Source organism: Daucus carota, chromosome 6, assembly GCF_001625215.2.
Source record: "Daucus carota subsp. sativus chromosome 6, DH1 v3.0, whole genome shotgun sequence".
In the NCBI taxonomy this organism is placed as follows: domain Eukaryota; kingdom Viridiplantae; phylum Streptophyta; class Magnoliopsida; order Apiales; family Apiaceae; genus Daucus; species Daucus carota.
In genome coordinates, this window is record NC_030386.2 from 22,294,497 (window position 1) to 22,318,484 (window position 23,988).

Below are 23,988 nucleotides of genomic sequence, written 5' to 3' on the forward strand. Positions count from 1 at the left end.
TTAGGTTGAGGATCAAGAAATGGCTATTGTGGGCATATAAAATCAGCTGGCACGCAAGTATACAATAAAGTACATTTTGTGCTACAGGCCTTCCGATCTGATAGAAAAGGATCCCATGATCCTGAACCGATCTTACCTTGGATCGCAAATTCCAAGTTTGTCTATGAAAAGCTGATCTAATTGTATTAGTGTCTATAATTGATTTCCTAAAAATTTAGTATTATTTAGATAATGTAGTATTGATGAGAATCCTTTTAATAATTTATATTTTAAATTTGTATTACTTTTGTAAACATATTTTCCATAATTTAATTTGTTCCTATCTTGATTGCATACTTTTATTTAGCTAAACTTGTAATTTTATTTGTTTTATTAGTAAATATCTTTTTAATATTTTTTTTTACTCTTGTTGATTTTAACTTAATTGGTTGTAAAAGAAGTCACTTATCTAAATGGTATATCTTATTCGAATTTATTATGCAACTTATTTAGATGATATATCTCATTCGAATTTCAGGTACAACTTATTTAAATGGTACATCTCATTCGAATAGTTGCTAAAAAATTCACCCACTCACTTTTTATAACTAATCGGTTCAATGTTTTTTTTTTCGAAGAAAGGTTCAATGTTTTTTTTATTATCAATTATCTTCCATTTTCTGTTAAACTATTGGATTTCCATTTAATTGATTATAAATATAAATTATTTAATAAAATAGTTCAATTAATTGTTCACTTTACGAGTTTAATTGCATATACAGTTTCATCCCTTATATTTATTTATATAATGTTCTTTTTGTTCATGAATGTCTTCTCATTTAAATTTGATTTAGTTAATAAAAACCGTAAATATTAAAATATAAACATACATTTAATTTGTTAGATATATAAATAAAATTTAGTAGTCACTTGTACACTCTTTAGTTATATACATTTCCCATTAATAGTAAATATTTTTCAATTTAACTAATAAAAAATAGAAATTTTTGTAAATGGATAATTTCCATTTTTTTTCAACTAAATGGAGATTAATTAGATTTAAGAAAAAATGAAATACATTTGGTAATAAAAACAAAAGTGAACTAATTAAGTACAAAAAGTGAGTGGCTAACTTTTATTTTGTACGAGAAATTTTAATGAGAATATCATTTATATAAGTTGCATGAGAAATTCCAATGAGATGTACCATTTAATACCATTGAATACGTTGCATCATAAATTCTAATGAGATATTCACCCAGAGGGACCCTTACATTATCTAAAGATACTGACAAGGAAAAGTAATGATGAAAATACACCAGAGGAATAAAAATTTACTATATTGTATATGTGCCAGCTGGTTTATACCGCTATTTTGAATATAAATAAAGAGTTGTGCCGATGACAATACATAATTTGAGTCTTTTCTTCATTCTCATCTAAATCATGTCTGAGAACTGTGATTCTCCACCCCATTCCAACACTTTCTTTCAATGTCCGCCAGATAAAGATAGAGCCTCGTCTGAACCACGTTTGCTGCCTCTATTTCCGGTAGAGGTGCCAGATGCCCATCATTCTGGTTCTACTAATTCCCCTCTTAGTCTGCCTCAATCACCCGAAGAAACAATTCCATCACAATTGTTGTCACCTCCAATTCCAAGGGAACCTTTTTGTGGAAGTGTGTGTCTGATTGGAAAGAGCCAACATATGGAAGATGCCATCTCTATTATTCCCCAGATATTAGGGTCACTAAGACCTTCTGCACCATATCATCTGCATTTTTACGGTGTTTTTGACGGACATGGGGGAAGTCTTGTAAGAACATTGTATTGATATCTCAGATTAGTTATTTAAATATTCAATACACACACACACACACTTATCATGAAATAGGAATTTTACCTTCAAAAGAAAAGCTTTAAGAAATTAGAATTTTTTCCTGTACTTGTCTAATTAGCTTATACATTTTGGTACACAGGTTTCAGGTTTTTGTCAGGCTCAAATGCATCAAATGGTGCTAGAAGTACTTCTGACACGAACATCTGAAATACAGGGAATAGCACCTGCATCCGTAGACTGGTGGGACGTACTAATGACGAGGTGCTTTAGAAATATGGATGGGTTGGTACTTAGGACTTGCCCTTGTGGGGAACTTGGGGTTAACTGTGGAAACCATTCCACACAAACACAATCACAATTATATTCTGAGTTTGTAGGATCCACAGCTGCAGTGGTGCTTCTGTCAAATTGTCAGATTATAGTCGCTAATTGCGGAGACTCGGGTGTTGTTCTGGCTAACAATGGAAATACTATTCCACTCACCCATCCTCATAAGGTACTGTTAAGAACCCGTTGACTCCATGTTAATATATATATATACATATATCAGTTTGGTTTCTCCTTTTGTTTTTGCTAAATTCTACATGTATTATTCAAAATAAATTACTAACATAAAATATTAGGAGTTCCAAATTATAAATATATACACATATATACATAGGGGAGGGTTCTGTTACAAACTTACAAACTTTTTTTGTTCAACACATATATAACTTGAGTTCAACATTTTTTAAGATATTTTGTTGAACATCGATTAAAATTGTGTTGGAGAAATAAATAAACTAATTTTTCAATGTAAGAACTAAATTAAACGTATTATATAACTAATATTTATCTTTCTAGACCTACCCAAACCCTAGATGTATAATTTAAGCATCTTTATAGATATATTCAACACAATGATAATTAGTGTTCTACACCCGATGTTGAACCCCAGTTACAAATGTGTTGAATGCACGATTTATTTATGCGTTATTTTTAAAAATTGTGATGTTTTTTCAAGAATTTTCAACATGAATACTTTCTATAACTAAGGATTAACACGATAGAAGAATAAAAAAAATTCAAAAAAAAAGTTTGTAAGTTTGTAACTTAAAAAAGTTTTTATTTGATCCTATCCCTATATACGTATATGCGTGATATGTTATGCCCTTGTGGTGTAGATCTACTGATGGGAGAGTCAGAATCGAGGATCATTTGCTAACCACTACTCGCGCAATTGGTATATATTCCATCACTCCCATTTTTATCTTTAGGTGTTAAAAATAATCTCACATAATTATATATTAAAATTTTCATATCAAATTAAAGTTTAGAATCTAAACTTTAATTTGTGATAAGAATGGAAATTGGTTGTTGAGTTTAAACATTAGTTTTTACTTGATTAAAATGTTAAATATGAGTAAAAATGGGACAGAATGAGGAAAGAGGGATTGTCAAATATGTGGATCATGTAAGCTCTTGATTCTTTTGTATTTTGGGTCTCACTAAAACAAATAAAATTTTTAATTGGCTAAGAAGATCAGATACCAAACTTTGTCTATGTTAGTATTTTAAATAATTGCAAATATTAGAATAGTCGATATAAAACTTTAGTTTATTATATATTATAATTTGAATATGTAATACTGGTAAAATGTTGTTTTAATTGACAAATATAGATGATAATATATATTATTGAAAGGCTGAAAGCTTAATTATATTACCCATAAGACATGAGGAAATTTTTTTGACAATAATTTTTACAAATGTATGTTTTCAACATACATGATATTTATATTGTTTATTTACAAAACTCTACTTTTTCACCATGTAAATGACTCTAGAGTTGGATCATATTAGGAAATATAGAAAGTTATAAGTCCAAAGTAACCCTACTTTGACTCAATGGGTGAAAAAACATCTTATTGTCTTATGACAGGAAATAGGTATCTAAAAAAGTATCTCATTCCGGACCCGGATGTTACCTTGAGAACGAGGGATTCTAAAGATGAGTTCTTAATCATTGCTAGTGCTGGGTTCTGGGATGTGGTTTCAACCGACGCAGCTTGTCATGTGGCCCGGGGTTGTTTCCGCCACTCCCATCCACCTTACTATGCTAATGCCGACGATGCAAACGGTGAGCCTCATCATTTTGACACTCTAGTACCATCTATGTCCTTGATGTATCCATCACCAAGTGCAACAGCAGCCGCAATACTTTCCCGTATGGCTGGTATACGAGGAAGTGAAGATAATATAAGCGTTATTGTTGTTGATCTCATGAACAATAGGTCTTAATATTCTTTATGGTTGTGGAGTAAAGGTGATACATACTGACTGAGGAACTTAATTGAGCTATATTGCCGTGTGTTATTACATTTAAAATGATCTTTTTCCAAATATAATAATTTGCATTATATTTTGTGAATTGAAATTTCAATGTAAGCTAATGTTCTTTTTACATATTGAATGATTCTCGGTACTAATATACAGCTTAGCCTTTTTGATACATGTTTAGAATTTATTGGGATGTTTAGAAGTTTTTAGTGATCATTTCATCTAAAAATCTTCTATTGTTAGTTCTTCGTATATTGAATCATATTATATTGTGTTGAAGACGGAATCAATTAGTACTTCATGTCCGGCCCTAACTTCCTGTATATAATTTGCATTTATCTTGTGGAGATTTAGTATTATTTTTAATATCTAATATATATGTTACGTCAACGATTTTCGTATTAGATTATGGATTTAATAAGATTATATTGGGTTATCAATTTTTTCCCTCTTGGATCGGTCAAGATGAATTCTCTCATCGTATAGAGTTTGTTTTAATTTTTTTCTTTGATCTACTTTTTCTCGATGATTTTTGTTGCCCTTCTCATATTTATTATTTTTCTCCTTCGAGGGATTGTCCATCTTGTCTAATGCTAGCTCTAGGCACGTCGGCACTTTGTGAGATTGTTTTTTACTTCTAGTGCGTTATGATGGGAGTGGCCATAGGTACATTATATTATTTCTTTTTTGTTATGCACTAAAAAAAGTAGTCGTAGGCACATCTATATTCCTTTATTTCTCTCTTTCTTTCTCGTGAGCTGTGATGGGAGTAGCCCTAGGTACATCTATATTCTTTATTGTTCTTTTGACTAGTTCAGTTTATGGGATTTTGTTTTTATACCCTTTTTTCTCTTTTTTCACATTTCTTGGTTTAAAATTATCAATTGGTTTCTTGGTTATTATTAGGATATCGATTTGCATTCTAGTTATGTTTTGATTTTATATTACATTGAATACGGTTTGATGATTTTTGAATTGGATATAATTAATTTGTTGATATGAATTCTACTATTCTCGTTTAGTTTTGATTGAAATCTGAATTTGGTTTTGATTTCTTGGTTGGGTATATATTATATGATTTTGAGTTGGTATTAGATTTTGGCTCAGTTTGTGGAATTGGAGATATTGTTTGGCTTGGTTTTCATATTAGATTTTGACATTGTTTATAGTTGGATTTCGATTCCGATTTAGTTTTGTTTTTTGTTAATTTGGATTTTTCTTGGGTGTTCTTAGATTGAAGATTAATTTAGATATTGATATTTTGTTGATAGACTATTGCATGATATGGATTCTTCTTATTGTCTTCATATTGTGGATCTTTTGTGAATTTTATTGCTCAGCTTTCTGTTTTAAAAGCTCTCGATTCAGCATCATAATTTTTGGTGGATATTACCAGATATAATATTATTGGATAGTTGCATTATTTTATAAGTTTCTTTGTAATATTAGTCTCGTCTTTCATTGTTTTGATGTTGGTTATATAAGCCTCTCTCTTAGATTATAATAAAAACATTCTATTTTTATAGAGTTTCTCCATACTTTATCAATTTTAAAGACCTAGTTGACTACCAACACTCTTTTCAGATGAAAACTATTCTTGCATTCAAACTAATTACGCATGCCTTACACATTCCAACTCTTGACACTTTGGACCATGTCAGAGCTCATCAAGTGTCTTTTCATCCCCCCATGCCCATGCGGCCATGCCTTATTGCAAGACTAAGGGGATAAGAAACAGCCTACCATCTTCTTCTCAATCACCGACAAACTCGGCATCTACAACAACAACAAAGTCAAATCTAACTCCGCTGTCGAAAGAGCTTATCAAGACTGTGAATTCTCTCAATTGTTGAATGGTTTGGTAGTTCCTATGGGTAACAAATATTTTGGCTATATTAAGAAACTAAACAGAACCATCCATTATGTCAAATCCTTCACAATCATCAAAAAGATATATGGAATTGACTGCAGTTCAAATGAGATGGTCATCAATGTGGAAGCTGGTGATGCTGATAAATGCATACATGTCTGAATTAGTGAATTCCTTAAAAAGGAGAAAATCTTGTTAAACAGACATCATATACAGCAAAATCATAATAGTGTCTAGAAACTATGATGAAGTCTCTTGTTGCATTACCTCCAGCATTCCTGTGAGCCCCCTGGGCATCCTGCAATTAATTGAACCCTGAACTCCCGAAATGCTCTAACATGCATCATCCTGTGAGTACAATGTATCAACTCTAGTGGCCTGAATCCAAAGACACCATGCACCTGCGTGTGAGGGACTCTAAAGACGTGTTCTTAATCATTGCTAGTGCTGGGTTCTGGGATGCTGTTTCAACCGACACAGCTTGTCATGTGGCTCGGGGTTGTTTCCGCCACTCCCATCCACCTTACTACGCTAATGCCAACGATCCAAATGGCGAGCCTCATCATTTCGACACTTTAGTACCATCTCTGTCCTTGATGTATCCATCACCAATTGCAACAGCAGCCGCAATACTTTTCCTTTTGGCTGGTATACGAGGAAGTGAAGATAATATATATAAGCGTTATTGTTGTTGATCTCATGAACAATCGGTCTTGATATTCTTTATGGTTGTGGAGTAAATGTAGAATCTAAAGGTCACCACACAATTATAATATTACACCCTCTCTTACATAGTCTCTATAATTGGTTTATTTAATTTTTAATTTTCGGTGAGCTTTTTTAGAAATATGACTTTATTGTATTTTTCTTTACACTACTAGAAAAGCGGGCATTTCCGACCAAAATTTCCGACCGACCAAAGTGGTCGGAAAAAAAGCGGGCATTTCCGACCGACTTACCGACCAAACGCGATCGGTCGTAAAAAATGGCGTCATTTACGACCGCCATTACCGACCGCACCAAATCGGTCGGTTATAATGGGCGTGGGTCCCGCTCACCAACGTTCTTCAGCTGACATGGACGCCACGTCGATAAAACCGACCGATACATTTCCGACCGCCTGTGGTCATTTCCGACCACCTTGACTGGTTTAAAATAATTGGTCAGCTTTTAACTTGTTGTCGACTTGTGATTGGCTGAGTGGGGACGAGGTGGAGCCCAGCTTATTTCCGACCGATTTTGGCGGTCGGAAATGGCCTGCTTCGTTTCCGACCGAATTAAAACCCGGGCGGTCGGTTTTGACTTCTTAGAAAAACAATAAATTTTATTCGATTAAGTAAACTATTTAAAAAAAAGTAAAAACATTGTACATCCAGAAAAACGACCAGATTCAATATATTTCCGACCAAACTCATAATTTTAACACAGAAAACCGACCACATGCAACACATTTCCGACCAAACTCATAATTTTAACACAGAAAACCGACCAAATTTAACTCATTTCCGACCAGATTCTCAAGTGCAGAAAACCGACCATTTCGTTCTGTCATTTCCGACCGATATACGACTCTGGCGGTCGGTTTTGACTTGTGAGAAAAACAAAAAAAATTATTCAGCTAAGTAAACTTAAACATTAAAAATTAAAAAAATTGAAACTAGCTTTTAGTTAGTTAATAAATTAATAAAAAATTATTCATCACTTAATATTTGATTTTTAAATTTTTTTTTTATTTCCATAACAAAATATAAATACTGACTAACTAATTTCAAATTAATAATTCAAACAGCAGAAAAATGTAAAATCTTTGTGATATGCTCTAATTTAAGGTACTAATCATGATAGCAAAAGAAGAAAAATATAAAAAAAATTATAAAGACACTATTGTGTTACGAATCATGCATTGCAGTGAATGTCGGAGTTCAGGGTTTGGATTTTATCAGAAGTTATCCTAGGGTGTATACTTTCGACATATCAATTTGTTTTTTAGGCGATCCAACCGTACGGATCGTAAATTAAGTAGTCATAGTAGTTGTATGCCAAAAATCAAATCAATAGGATTTTATCCGCTGAGATATTATAATGAAAATATTATGTTATACTTAAATATAGACGTAGAGTTATTTTTTTACAAAAAAATAAATTTGTTTTTTAGACGATCCAACCGTACGGATCGTAAATTAAGTACTTATCGTAGTTATATACCGAAAATCAAGGCAATAGAATATAATCTGTTGAGATATTATAGCGAAAATGTTATGTTATTCTTAAATATGGATGTAGGGTTATTTTTTTTACAAAAAAATAAATTTATTTTTTAGGCGATCCAACTGTACGGATCGTAAATTAAGTACTCATCGTAGTTATATACCAAAAATCAAGTCAATATGATTTTATTTTTTGACATATTATAGCGAAAATATTAGGTTATAGTACTTAAATATTGACGGAGGGTTTTTTTTTAAAAAATAAATAACTTATTTAAATAATTCAACCGTACAGATATGAATATAATTACTCAAATTATATTGGTCCTTAAAATCAATAATTTTGAACATTAGTTGAAGGAATATTATAATAAAAAATTGATTTTCTAGTTATTTAATTTTGTAAAATAGATGTAGGTTTATATTTAAGTTCCTTCAATTTTATAACAATGTTGTAGCTGGTCTGGTGGTTGAACACTCTACGCACAAGTCTGAGGTCGCGGGTTCGAGTCTGTGTTTTTTTTCCCGTGCCTTTATACTTTCCCGGGTTCAATTTTTCCACGCCTTTTATACTTTCCCGGGTTCAATTTTGGCAAAAGTTAAAACACGCGCTCTCTCGAAACGCTGCTCTCTCGAATCTCTCTCTCTCTCTCTCAACGCTGCTCTCTCGAATCTCTCTCTCTGTAGGTGCTTCTCTCCCTCTCTCAATTCTCCGTCTCTCTATCTCCGTCTCCCTCCCTCTCTCTCTCCCCCCCCTCTCTCTGTACTATGCTCATTTTAGGGTTTCGTATCTCTCTCTATATCATCAGTTAGGGTTTTGATTTTTGATGGCTCAAATTTGTTCAAAGTTGCTTTAATCTGGTTTATATATGTTTATATGTCCTTTAATCCGGCTCTATTGTAGTTATCTTAGTTTGATCTGTTTTATGAGATTTTGTGTAAATTAGTTTGTGTTTGTGTTTTTGTTTGTGTAAAGTATAGCAAATTAGTTTGTGTTTGTGTTTGTAAAATGCCTATGCATTGATTTTCTGGGTGTATCAGTTAAGGTTTTGATTTTCTTATGCTCTGTAGTTTGGATTTTATTAACTTTGGTTTATTGTGCAAGCACCCCTGCATAAGTCTGGTGTTATTAAGTTTGTGATTCCGTTAAATGATCAAGAATGGTTGCGCGTTGTCTAGTACCAATTTTACAATAGCCATGTGCCCATGTCAGTGATGATAGGCAGCTCCTCATCTCCTTCATAACTTTCGAAAGCCTTATCCATCCATTATAGAACCACTAGCTTATGACCTTCAGCCTCTTGTATTTCATCCCTTTGAAAACTTCTCGAGTGCTGCATTTATAAAAAACAGCAATAGAAAAGCTTCCCACACCATTGAGAGTATACAGTAAAGTTGAAGTAGTGTTCTCATTGAACTGGAAAAGGTTGCCTCTACTCTCCTGCTTTTGAATTTAGGTACCTTCTCCATTGCTTCTTCGTTTGCTGAAAGAGAATCCCTATTACTAGCAAAATATAATTTTTATAAACACAAGATTCCATGTTGCCGAAATAAAATTAGATAAGCGTATTTCTACATGTTTGTGAGATTAGCTGGCAAAGTTTCTGTATAATGGAAAGCTATGATGAATTCGATTGAGCAACTTGCTCACTGTAGTGAATCCATAATGACATGAGATACTCATTAGTTATCTATTTACGCTGATAAGTTTATATCATTGATCTTGTTACTATACCTGAAGCAGTCACATAAGTATTTGTCATATGCATTTGATTATCAATGTGTTACCATCTATTTTTTTTTTGAATGTAATTTCACTAAAGTGTGAGTTCTTGTATGTTTCAATTATGTTGTCAACAGTTATTAGTTCTTACATTAGTCACTTAATTGCTGATAATGTGTAGTAAGAGGTTATGTGACTGGAAGTACTGATACATCCTTATGGACGGTATACAAAAACGGCGTGAGGAATTACTGTGGAAATATACTACCAGATGGTATGCTTCATACTCGGTGTCTAGTTTTGCTTATTAACTTATAATAGGATCCAGAACTATTGTTTTAAAGTTTAATGGTATACATTAATATGTATAACAGACTTGGTAAAAAGCCAAATTACCAGCAAACATACTTACTTTGACAACTAAGGCTGCAAGTCATGATGTGCCCGTAACTCCAGATGAGGTCTTATTTTGTAACACTTTGTGATATTTTATTTCTGTATCTTTTTAGTTTCTACTAGTTAATGTTAATTATATATTCTTCACTCTTTAATTATGTCTCTGCTAATAATAAGATATACATATTGCACTTGGTATTAGAATTTTAGGTAAGAAAACAAAAGAAAAAAGCAAATTTTTGTTCAAGAAGTTATATAATTTTTTTATGCGTGTTGTATGCATGTGTTCGTACCTGATATGCAAAAATCAATATACTAAATGGCGGTGAGGTGGACCATTAAGAGCTTCAGTTTATATGAAGCAGGTAATTTAGTGCTCAAAGAGGTATCCACTTAATTGCTAAAGTGCTAGAAGGACCAGTCCCTTAGGACCACTTGTGCTTTCTACAACACCAGTAAAAACTCTTCAGATGCCAAATTATTTGCTCTCGTGCAGGGCTACATATTTGGAATTTTAAATGCATTTAGAGTTCCAAATGCGAGTTTTTTTATGGTGATATCTTTGGTCTTCTTTAGATCTTAATATGTTGTGTTTTTTGGGACGTACTTATGTAAAAGAATACACCACCAACTTGCCGACATTTCATACAAGTCAGAAGGCTAATATGAATGCAAATTCTATTATGATTTGGGATATGCAGATCAACACATGTTTATTAATTTTAACTTTTTTCTTTTTTACTTTGCTGCAAAGAACTGATGAGCTTTATTTCAGATAGTGAAAAGGGGGCTGATGACTCAAGATGAATACGATGAAGCAAGTACAAAAGCACTAAGCTTATTTGAATATGGACAGGTTATTAGTCTTCTTTTTTTTTTTTTTGCTATGTTTGTCTGTGTAGCTACCGTCTGATTCCTAATAACAAAGGCGTGGAACTTAATATGATAATTTGATAGTCAATTTTTTTAAATATGACAGACCCTATTTTCAATGTGTGTTGCACAGTCACTGTTTAGGAGCGTTTGAACTTAGAATTATAGGCTTTACTAATAGAAGCAACTTGGTCATAAGTAATTTGGTTGAGTGGCTTTAGCTCATTTATATTTGAGTCTGAAAGTTTAAAATTTTATACAACATGTATAACACAGATTAAAAATACAAGTGGGGTCAAATTACTTATGCTCTTAAATTTTACTTCATGCCTGTTTAGAAGACTATCCAAAAACGGCAACTGGCCGACGGCTAAACAAAAGTAGAGCCATGTCTTCTTTTTTCCTCGTTACAGATATTGGCACTTGAATTATTTAGAAATATCGAGATCAGATGTTCTAAGAAAATATTTTTTTAGAGATAGATTTATTTTTTTAGAGATAAAAAGTTGTCTTATCTCCCCAATCCTCGGTAGATTTTCAAGCATCTTAACATAGAACTTGTAATTTCTATTTATGAACCCTAGAGTCTAACATCTTTCTTAGTGCTGACTGTTTGGCTTGTGGAGCCCAACTTTTTCTTGCAGCTTATAAACTTTGACAATAGTTACTCTTCTTCTCTTATTTTTTTTCCACTTATGGAGGTTAATTGTGAGTGTGGTGGTATCAATTCTTTCACTCTTTTCTCCTTGGTAGTTGGTATTTTGATAGCGTTGGCTTTAGGTCAATTAAACAAAACATGGAGCAGATTTGTACTTGAGACAAATCTTTCACTCTTTTCTCCTTGTCAAATTTGTTTTGAACTGAATTAAGATTGTAATTTGCAATTTATAAGTTATTGATGGTTTGTGGATATAAATGGCAATGAAAATGAAACTTTTTTGTGTGTGTTTATATATATATATATATATCTGTGTGTGTGCGCGCGCGCGCGCGCGTGCAGTGTATGTATATGTTTCATGTTTATATACGTATTATAATACTAAATTTTCTAATTTAGTGTGCATATAGAACGACATATATGGTGATGGCATATAAATTTTTTAATTATTGCAGGCAATTGCGGAGGCAACTAAGGATGTCACCGATGGTGAGAGTTTGGAGAATGACATTGATGGGGATGATGATGGTGATGGCGATGAGGAAGATTGAAATGAAGCTACCTAGTTAGATGCATTATTGGTAGGGATGCTGATTTTGTTAAAACATTGCTTTTGGCTTTTGATTGTTCAGCTATAACATATATGACTTTTGTTGGCTTTTGGCCGATTATTCAGCTGTAACATTTATGTCGTACTGAATTTTATAATTGTTCTTGTTTAATTACATGAATGCTTGTTGGCTTTTAAATTATGTCGTATGGAATTTTGATGGATATGATTCTTGATTTTGGTTTTGAAATTGGATATTGTATGTGCATTGTTGGTTTGGTAAAATAATAGGGATATGATATAGTTTACAATGTAAATACTGCATTTTTTTGAAATTTTATCTCCAGAAAACCGACCAAATTTGCTCATTTCCGACCAAGAATGGTAAAAAAAACCCAGAAAACCGACCAGATGTATACATTTCCGACCAAATTCATATCCTAAAACCCAGAAAAACGACCAACTAATTTCTGACCAACTCATTTCCGACCAGATGTATGCAATTTGGGTGGTCGGTTTTAGCCCAGAAGCTCCCCCAGTGGACCCTGAAAGCCATTTCCGGCCAACTCATTTCCGACCACTGGGTGGTCAGTTTTAGCCCAGAAGCTCATCCAATGGACCCGGAAAAAGCATTTCCGACCGAATCATTTCCGACCACAATATGGTCATTTTTACAACTGGGCCCCACAGCTGAGCCCTGAACTTCTTTACCGACCAACACATTTCCGACCGTCATTGGTCGGTTTTGAGACAATCCACGTGTATGACACTTCAACGGTGGGCCAGATTTATCTGATACAATCCACGTGTATATGGACATGGCAACACATTTCCGACCGACAGAATCGGTCGGTTTTATAACTCATTTCGGACCGATACTTCATTTCCGACTCGGTTTAAAGGGACCGACGTGGTCGGTCGGTCGGTGGTCGGAAATGACCTCAAAACCGACCGATTTTGCTTATTTCCGACCGATTTTGGCGGTCGGAAATGCCCGCTTTTCTTGTAGTGTTATCTCACAACAATCGATTTGATATTTTTCATCACAATATAAAGAAATATTTTATTTTATTTTAATTTTTAAATTTATTTTGAGAAGGTTTGTAATTATAAGAATATATACACACATGTATATGGGGGGTCATGCTCCCCGAAAAATATGTTATAAGAGGAAACATGAAAACAATAGTGACTCATGTATGATCCAACATCATTTTCAAGATATTATATATTTATACTCAATTATTATACATATAAACAATCGATTATTATACCACACCAAATTCTTCGATTCACCAAATTTTTAAATATTGTATTCATAATTGTTAGATATATAAACAATCAATTTTTGTACATATTAATTTGATGTAATACCACATAAAAATATTCTAAATCATAAACAATAAGCGTTGTACTTTATAATATTGTTCTGAATATAAATATTCAATTTTATACTATGATTCTACATACGAACAACTAACTTTTACATATTTATTATTAATTTATAAATATATATAATTTAATTGTTCATAAACAGAACAATGATATTGTAATACATTCATAATATATTACATGGAGATGAAAGATGAATGTATATTTGATATGCACTCTACAATTTATTTCTATAATTCTAATATGATTTATCACAACCTGGTGTAACTGTCCATATATGACAGTTTTTAAGGTTTAGATAAAACAACATTTCTTCATTATAAAAAATAGGACAAAACTAACCGCAGAAATTGGTCGGTTATGTCCACATACGATCGGTATTGGTTTTAACTGGTACAAAAATCTTCTACAAGCGGGCTGTTTACAAAAATCTTCTACAAGCGGGCTTGATAAAACAGCGTTGTTCCCCATCTGTATATAACATATATATTTCCCATTTTTAAATAAGTAAATATATATAACAATGAAAAATAAATAGTTAAACTGACCACAACCCTAGTAGATTTTACTATTAGACCCAATACACCATCTTTTTCTCTAACATATTCTTAAAATTTTTATTAAAAATATTCAAGCACATAACCAATTGCCTGATCGGAAGCTTTTTAATTGCCCACGTCATCATTAAAACCGACCAATCATAATTTGTACATTATTTTGTACGAGAAATTTTAATGAGAATATCATTTATATAAGTTGCATGAGAAATTCCAATGAGATGTACCATTTAATACCATTGAATACGTTGCATCATAAATTCTAATGAGATATTCACCCAGAGGGACCCTTACGGCTTACATTATCTAAAGATACTGACAAGGAAAAGTAATGATGAAAATACACCAGAGGAATAAAAATTTACTATATTGTATATGTGCCAGCTGGTTTATACCGCTCTTTTGAATATAAATAAAGAGTTATGCCAATGACAATACATAATTTGAGTCTTTTCTTCATTCTCATCTAAATCATGTCTGAGAACTATGATTCTCCACCCCATTCTAACCCTTTCTCTCAATGTCCGCCAGATAAAGATAGAGCCTCGTCTGAACCACGTTTGCTGCCTCTATTTCCGGTAGAGGTGCCAGATGCCCATCATTCTGGTTCTACTAATTACCCTCTTAGTCTGCCTCAATCACCCCAAGAAACAATTCCATCACAATTGTTGTCCCCTCCAATCCCAAGGGAACCTTTTTGTGGAAGTGTGTGTCTGATTGGAAAGAGCCAACATATGGAAGATGCCATCTCTATTATTCCCCAGATATTAGGGTCACTAAGACCTTCTGCACCATATCATCTGCATTTTTACGGTGTTTTTGACGGACATGGGGGAAGTCTTGTAAGAACATTGTATTGATATCTCAGATTAGTTATTTAAATATTCAATACACACACACACACACACATATCATGAAATAGGATTTTTGCCTTCAAAAGAAAAGCTTTAAGAAATTAGAATTTTTTCCTGTACTTGTCTAATTTGCTTATACATTTTGGTACACAGGTTTCAGGTTTTTGTCAGGCTCAAATGCATCAAATGGTGCTAGAAGTACTTCTGACACGAACATCTGAAATACAGGGAATAGCAACTGCGTCCGTAGACTGGTGGGACATACTAATGACGAGGAGCTTTAGAAATATGGATGGGTTGGTACTTAGGACTTGCCCTTGTGGGGAACTTGGGGTTAACTGTGGAAACCATTCCACACAAACACAGTCACAATATTCTGAGTTTGTCGGATCGACAGCTGCAGTGGTGCTTCTGTCAGATAATCAGATTATAGTAGCTAATTGCGGAGACTCGGGTGTTGTTCTAGCTAACAATGGAAATACTGTTCCACTCACCCATCCTCATAAGGTATTGTTCAGAACCTATGACTCCATGTCAATATATACATATATCAGTTTGGTTTTTCCTTTTGTTTTTGCTGAATTCTACATGTATTATTCAAAATAAATTACTAACATAAAATATTAGGAGTTCCAAATTATAAATATATATACACATACATATATACATATATGCGTGATATGTTATGCCCTTGTGGTGGCAGCCTGACTGTCCGGACGAATGGGCAAGGATTGAAGAACTTGGAGGACCAATAAGTAGATCTACTGATGGGAGAGTCAGAATCAATGATCATTTGCTAACCACCACTCGCGCAATTGGTAAATTATATATTCCATCACTCTCATTTTTATTTTTAGGTGTTAAAAATCATCACACATATTTATATTTTATAAATTTCATATCAAATTAAAGTTTAGAATCTAAACTTTAATCTGTGATAAGAATGAAAATTGGTTGTTGAGTTTAAACATTATTTTTTACTTGATTAAAATGTTAAACATGAGTAAAAATGGGATAGAATGAGGAAAGAGGGATTGTCAAATATGTGGATCTAATTATGTTAGCTCTTGATTCTTTTGTACTTTGGGTCTAGCTCACTAAAACAAATAAATTTTTTAATTAGCTAAGAAGATCAGACGCCAAACTTTGTCTATGTTAGTATTTTAAATAATTGCAAATATTAGAATAGTCGATATTAAACTTTAATTTGTTGACATGTTGAAGCTTAATTATATTACCTATAAGACATGAGCAAACTTTTTTGACAACAATTTTTGCAAATGTATGTTTTCACTATACATGATATTTATATTATTTATTAACAAAACTCTACTTTTTCACCATGTAAATGACTCTAGAGTATGATCATATTAGGAAATATAGAAATTTATAAGTCCAAAGTAACCCTACTTTGACTCAATGGGTGAAAAGACGTCTTATTGTCTTATGACAGGAAATAGGCATCTAAAAAAGTATCTCATTCCGGACCCGGAAGTTACCTTGAGAACGAGGGATTCTAAAGATGAGTTCTTAATCATTGCTAGTGCTGTGTTCTGGGATGTGGTTTCAACTGACACAGCTTGTCATGTGGCCCGGGGTTGTTTCCGCCACTCCCATCCACCTTACTATGCTAATGCCGACGATGCAAATGGTGAGCCTCATCATTTTGACACTTTAGTACCATCTCTGTCCTTAATGTATCCATCACCAAGTGCAACAGCAGCCGCAATACTTTCCCGTATGGCTGGTATACGAGGAAGTGAAGATAATATAAGCGTGATTGTTGTTGATCTCATGAACAATAGGTCTTGATATTCTTTATGGTTGTGGAGTAAAGGTGATATATAGTGACTGAGGAGCTTGACTGATTTATATTGCCTTGTGTTATTACATTTAAAATGATCTTTATTTGAAGGAGCCGGATGGAAATATTCTCTTTAATTTTGTACTTTGTTACTTATAAAGACCTTCTACTCAAGTTTTTTTTTAAATAAAATAATTTGCATTATGTTTTGTGAAATGAAATTTCAATGTAAGCTAATGTTCTTTTTACATATTGAATGATTCTCAGTTCTACAGCTTAGCCTTTTTGATACTTGTTTAGAATTTATTGGGATGTTTAGAAGTTTTAAGTGATCATTTCATCTAAAAATCTTCAATTGTTAGTTCTTCGTAGATTGAATCATATTATATTTCAACATCGAATCATTCCAAATCCCATTATATTGTGTTGAAGACGGAATCAATTAGTACTTCATGTTTGGCCCTAGCTTCCTGTATATAATTTGCATTTATCTCGTGGAGATTTAGTATTATTTTTAATATCTACTATGTTACGTCAATGATTTTCGTATTAGGCTATGGATTTAATAAGATTATATTGGGTTATCGATTGTTTCCCTCTTGGATCGGTCAAGATAAATTCTCTCATAGTATAGAGTTCGTTTAAAAAAAAAATAAAATTGATCTACTTTTTCTCGATGATTTTTGTTGCCCTTCTCATATTTATTAATTTTTTTTCCTTCGGGGGATTGTCCTTCTTGTCTAGTGCTCTATATAGGCACGTCGGCACTTTGTGAGATTGTTTATTACTTTTTGTGCGTTATGATGGGAGTAGCCGTAGGTACATTTATATTATTTATGTTTTGTCGTGCACTAAAAATGATTAGTCATAGGCACATCTTGTGACAGTCCGAGAATCCGGGGGTCTGGATTCTGACGTCACCACATAAAACCCATTTTTAAACACTTTTGAAATCCTGTATTTTTTTTATTATTATAAAAGTCGAAGGATTTAAAACTTGAAATTTAAACTTGAAAGTCATGATAAAAGATTTGAAAGAGAACATTTGAACCCCCTAAAACAACAGGATCGCTTCCAGGTTACAGTATTGAAATTAGAATCAACCACTATTATTACACAACATCTCTTACCAAATCAGATCATCTTCGATAAGAAGAATCACTGTCAACTATTCCAGCTATGACTTACATCTGAATCTCAATAGCACAACTCGAGCTAGCATCAACCTTATCAATCTTCCTGGTCACTTCTCGACCACTGGATCCTTAACACCTCTGACTCCTCGCCTAGCCTTAACTTTACTCGCAATCATAGACTAGCCATTCATCTTTAATCCTTTCTGAAATGGTTAAAAGAGAATAGCAAGAGTGAGCAACAATGCTCAGCAAGTAATAATAACAATGAAAGTTCTGAAGTGATATAGCAGAAATTCTCGAGTTCAAGATATAAAAAGATTCAACCTGAGTTCACAAATTCAGGTATTGTATAAAAGAATCACAATACCTTGCAGCAATAGAAACCTGAGGAATTCAATCCTTCACAAGAGAATTATTGAATTGGACTATCACATTTTAATTAAAAACCAAGGTTAGGATGCTGATCAGTCATACCTAACCCCGAGCAGGCCCCGCCATGCTCTATCACTGGATCCAAGGCACTCATTGGCCTATCATGACCACTCATTTGGTCTGACCACTCATCTGGTCCACATGTTTATATAAAAACAATAATCCAATTCTATAATTCAGTTCATGAAACCAATGTAAATTAACAGAACATAATCATAATCATCATCAACAACTGAATAATTTCAAATCAAACTTTGATAATAAACTTTTCATAAGTCACAGTCCATCCTTTCATAAATCATAGTTCAGGAAATCCCTAACTATTCAATAACCTCCATTATCGGCTAAGCAACTGAATTTAGCCTGCTAAACCAGCATGACAATGGCGGGTTGAATAATCAAGAAGATCCCAATTCATTCAAAGCTCTAACTATCACTGAGCAACACATGCTTCAATGACAATCTGAACTTCGAATTAATTTGTAAAACGGAAATTCTTTAGAAACTTGAAGATTAGAAAGAATGGGTCAGAATACTCACACTTTCGAACAGTGAAAAGAAAAGTATGAATACTTGAAACATATACCAAAGGAATGGATCAGAATATTTGCAATATATCCAAGAGAAAGGTTTAGGATACTTGCCTTAAATCTGACTCCAGTCTCACATCTCAATCTCATCTTTCCACTTTCACAATCTAGGCATATCACAGTCTCCAGACCATCTCTGGCTATACTCTATTCGCCACACTACCTCGCTTACTCGATTCATTCTTTATTCGCTTTGCAATACCATTCTGACTTTCTGATGTCTTCAAGCGTACTCGTCACGTCCAAATCCTTTACGAGAATAAACATAATACTATAATCACTAATCAATATATCGCATATACCTATCACGTATATAGATACCCACTTATATACCCCTTTAAACCTATCACATATCACTTAACACATAATCATGCTTTGACTCTAATATATAGTCAAGTCATATTCCACATAACATATCACAAATCAATTATCATATGAATCCTATCGAAAATCCGACATCGTCTCGTCTATTTATTAGACTATCCACCTGTTATCCTATCTCAATCAACAATCAACCAACAAAATCCAATTACTATAATCCATATATTCTTATCCAATATCAATCAACTCACGACACTATGTTATCCAAATCTTTTATCACACGTGTATACTATCATGAATAAACATGTATATCACGTAATCATCAATTAATAGCAATCAAATAACATATAATCACATTGTGCACATTTAACAACAATTATTCACCTTCTTGACTCAATCATATTATTATGTCATATTAAAATAGACTTTATAAGCTTTAATCCCTTTTTCGTTTCACTTGATTCCGACTTACGGATCAAAAGATATGTTTAAAACCGTTTTCTAACTCCTCTATCGGCACATAAGACATCCAACCAATAGCAGACAACACATTACACCTAAGGTTTCCCACCCCAATAGAGGTCAAATCAAATCTTGAGTTCAAAATGATTTTTCGGGAATTTTCCAGAATTTTTAAACATTTTTCGGAATTAAAATCGATAAAAGAATCACTTTTCGGATAAATAATCAAGTCCCAAATACTTGAAATTGGACTTGAAATCATTCACAACCAATTATCGAGCCTTGAATATAATTTGGAAAAATATTTTAAAGCTCGAAATTATTTTTCGGAATTTTTAAATCAAAAGGATAATTAAATCCAATTAATTAACCAATTAAAATCAATTAATAATTAATTAAAATAATTAATCAATTAATATTTAAATTAATTGACCAATTAAAATAATTAATTACTAATTAAAATTAATTAATAAACTAATTTAAATTTATTTTTGAATAAAGAAATAATTAAAAACTATTTTTGGAATTTAAAATAATTAAATAAAACAATTTTAGAAAATTAAATCAAAAGGTTTATTTTGTAAACTTTTGAAAGTTTTCGGCCAGGGTTCAAAGTGTAACTTTCAGAAGTTTCAGGGGCTGAAATGCAAACTTTGAAACCACAGTACCTCAGCTTCATCATTCTCAAAAGCTGAGGTACCTAACTGTAATTTTACGCCGGCCACCGACAAACTCGCCGGATTTATGCCGGAATTAATTTTCAGTGCCCAGAACTCCACCCAAAGCTCCAGATCACTCACACACACTCCTAGCATCGTATACACATACTCATAATCATCAGAGGCCGTAGGAATTGGCCGGAAAATGGAGCAAAAACTCCGCCGGCGGCGGCTTTCTTGAAGCTTCCGGCGAAGCCGACTTCGGCGTCCCCCACTCAAACCAACACCACCACCGGATTCCTCTCTTCACACTCTTTCTAATGGTATAAGCCATGCACACCCAGAATCAACAGAAAGGAAACCCCCAAATTTCAATTGAAAAGCTTCAAGAACATTCAAGAACACATCCAAATAATCAAAACCACTTTTCTATATGTTTCCGAACTCGAAATTCAACATATAATATACCAAAACGACGAGAAAAACACGTTCTACAACATGGAATCATCCAAACAATCAAACAAACACGTTTGCAAAAATCCACTATTTAAATCATAATAATTCGAAATTAAAAACCTCAATTACTCCCTACCTGTGAATCTCATGTTGTTTTTGATGGTTGATTTGAGTTCTACTCTTCGATATCTTCGATTTGACTATTTGCACGCTTGATTCTGACTCCAATAACACCTTCAAATCTTCGTTTGATTATGAAGAACACGAAGAACACCGCTCGGTTTCTCTCGGTATTCGTGGAAAGAAACTGGTGAAATGATTTTACGGGTGAAAATAAGCTCTAGAAAGGTCTATTTATATTTACAAATAATTGGTACCCCTTTGGATCGTTTATGACATGAAAATACGTATTTAATAGCTTTATATTAATAAAGCGGGGTCCAATCGGTACTAGTTTTCGAGATAATCATCAAAACGGGGCTTTTTAATCAGTCATGAGTATGCGGGTCCCATTGCAATTATTACAAGATAAGGATGAATATAATAATCAAAATATCTAGCTTTCACGTATTTCGAGGCAAACTAGATAATTATCAACAATTCAAATACCCGAAAAACTCCGCCGGACCGACTCCGGGAAAAACCGTACTCCGGATTGAAAAAGTCAAAACACGAAAAGTGTCCGGAATATTCAAATTAGGCTAAAGGTGAGCTTTGTTGAAACTTTTGGGAAGAAAATTTGCTACCTCGTTACGAGTGGACGGTTTTACGGAAGTCAAATAATTAATAATTAATTACAAATATACGCAATTTAATCCATGAATCAATTATAAAATCATATATCAACCCACAAATCGATATGACAATATCCAAATAAACTATATTTTCTCCTGAGCATTTAGAAATTGAAATCTCGTGAATACGAACACATACGAGCATTCAGCTCAATAAACTAAATAATGCAAAATTCACAAAATTATATAATAATCACATAATAATCATAAATCACCATAAATAATTAAACGAGCAATACCACAAGTAACACTTACTCACATACCACATATATTCACATAATTATCATCTAGAATTTTCAAAACAATATATGAAAATCAGTTTTGAAAATACAATTATTTATTAATAACACAATAACCCGGGGTTTAAACATAAAACTTTGAAAACTCATTAAATTGGAATAAATATTAAATCTTATTCCCTTCTTTGAAGAAAATCACTTTCATAATATTAAATAAATTTTAAAAAGTCCGGGTCATTACACATCTATATTCCTATATTTCCCTCTTTCTTTCTCGAACGCTGTGATGGGAGTAGCCCTAGGTACATCTATATTCTTTCTTCTTCTTTTGACTAGTTCAGTTTATGGATTGTGTCTTTATACCATTTCTTCTCTTTTTTCACATTTCTTGGTTTAAAATTATCAATTGGTTTCTTGGTTATAATTAGGATATCGATTTGCATTCTAGTTATGTTTTGATTTTATATTACATTGAATACGGTTTGATAATTTTTGAATTGGATATAATTTGTTGATCTCAATTCTACTATTCTAGTTTAGTTTTGATTGGAATTTGAATTTGGTTTTGATTTCTTGGTTGGGGTAGATATTATATGATTTTGAGTTGGTATTAGATTTTGACTCAGTTAATTTGTGGAATTGGAGATATTGTTTGGTTTGGTTTTCATATTAGATTTTGACATTGTTTATAGTTGGATTTAGATTCCGATTTAGTTTTGATTTGGATTTTGCTTGGGCGTTCTTGGATTGAAGATTAATTTGGATATTAATACGAGCTCTTGACACTTTGGCCCATGTCAGAGCTCAAGTGTCTTCTCAGCCCACCATGTCCATGCCCAATTATTGCAAGACTAAGGGGGATGAGAAATAGCCGATGCCATCTTCTACTCAATCACAAACTCGACATCTACTGCAACAACAACAAAGTCAAATCTAACTCCCAAATAACTTGATGCAACTCAACTAGCAGAATGAAATCTGGTGAAGATAGCTGTTGAAAGAGCTTATCAAGACTGTGAATTCTCCCAAATGTTGAAAGGTTTGGTAGTTTCTATGAGTAACAACTATTTTGGCTATATTAAGAAACTAAACAGAACCATCCATTATGTCAAATCCTTCACAATCATCAAAAAGATAAATGGAATTGACTTCAGATCAAATGAGATGGTCATCAATGTGGAAGCTGGTGATGCTGATAAATGCATACATGTCTGAATTCCTTTAAAAAGAGAAAATCTTGCTAAACAGACATAATAGATAGCAAAATCATGATAGTGTCAAGAAACTATTATGAAGTGTCTTCAGTTTTCTCATGGAAAGGTCTCTTGTTGCATCACCTGAAGCATTCATGGAGCCAGAAAAGGGAACCCTGGAAATGCTCCTGTGAGGATCATGCATTTTCTTGTGAGGCCCCTACAAACTCCTTGTGAGCCCATTGCGTCACATCCTGCAATTGAACCCTATATCCTGAAATGCTTTAACATCATCCTCTGAGTTCAATGTAGCATCTGTAGTGGTCTACCCTATGGGTCTGGCCTCATATGAGAGCATATGGATGTACCTACATTATTGTAAGAGTATTTGTGTAGCATCTTGTTGTTGCTGATATTACCAAACATAAATAACTAAAATCTAAATCAACTACAATCCGTTAAAATTATTGAAATATATTATGATCTAATTAAGCCCAAAACCTAATTGTTTAAGATCTTGGGGGAAAACTATTTACTTAACTTAGTATGTGAAATTAAAAAATGGGACTAAATCCCCACGTAATAATTAAAAATTATACATACCGCAGAAAATATGGAGGTTTCTAACAATTACATGTTGAAATATAATAGGATCAAGTTTTAACCTATCAACTAAACCTTTAAG

The 23,988-nt window shown here is 33.0% G+C and overlaps 2 protein-coding genes and 2 long non-coding RNA genes across 7 annotated transcripts; 3 read left to right on the forward strand and 1 right to left on the reverse strand.

Annotated features, from left to right (window-relative positions):
- The first annotated feature begins 1,425 nt into the window (after positions 1-1,425).
- Positions 1,426-4,098, forward strand: LOC108226076 (probable protein phosphatase 2C 75). Its single transcript, XM_064080137.1, has 4 exons — positions 1,426-1,794; positions 1,958-2,319; positions 2,982-3,040; positions 3,740-4,098. The coding sequence occupies exons 1-4, from the start codon at positions 1,426-1,428 to the stop codon at positions 4,096-4,098; spliced, it is 1,149 nt and encodes a 382-aa protein (XP_063936207.1).
- A 4,669-nt stretch (positions 4,099-8,767) lies between these two features.
- LOC108225464 (uncharacterized) lies at positions 8,768-12,589 on the forward strand. Of its 4 annotated transcripts, XR_001807606.2 has the most exons (5): positions 8,768-8,897; positions 10,119-10,211; positions 10,312-10,398; positions 11,109-11,189; positions 12,320-12,589. It is a non-coding gene; the product is annotated as an uncharacterized LOC108225464 (long non-coding RNA). The 4 variants fall into 4 exon arrangements; XR_010284240.1 differs by lacking the exon at positions 10,312-10,398; XR_010284242.1 differs by lacking the exon at positions 10,312-10,398 and having other exon boundaries at positions 8,782-8,901.
- A 2,247-nt stretch (positions 12,590-14,836) lies between these two features.
- On the forward strand, positions 14,837-17,029 carry LOC108226077 (probable protein phosphatase 2C 75). The gene is made up of 4 exons (XM_017401030.2): positions 14,837-15,205; positions 15,371-15,724; positions 15,921-16,035; positions 16,671-17,029. The coding sequence occupies exons 1-4, from the start codon at positions 14,837-14,839 to the stop codon at positions 17,027-17,029; spliced, it is 1,197 nt and encodes a 398-aa protein (XP_017256519.2).
- A 1,015-nt stretch (positions 17,030-18,044) lies between these two features.
- On the reverse strand, positions 18,045-21,533 carry LOC135147008 (uncharacterized). The gene is made up of 3 exons (XR_010284281.1): positions 21,214-21,533; positions 19,234-19,428; positions 18,045-18,360 (listed from the first exon to the last, which is right to left on the reverse strand). It is a non-coding gene; the product is annotated as an uncharacterized LOC135147008 (long non-coding RNA).
- Between the last annotated feature and the right edge of the window lie 2,455 nt (positions 21,534-23,988).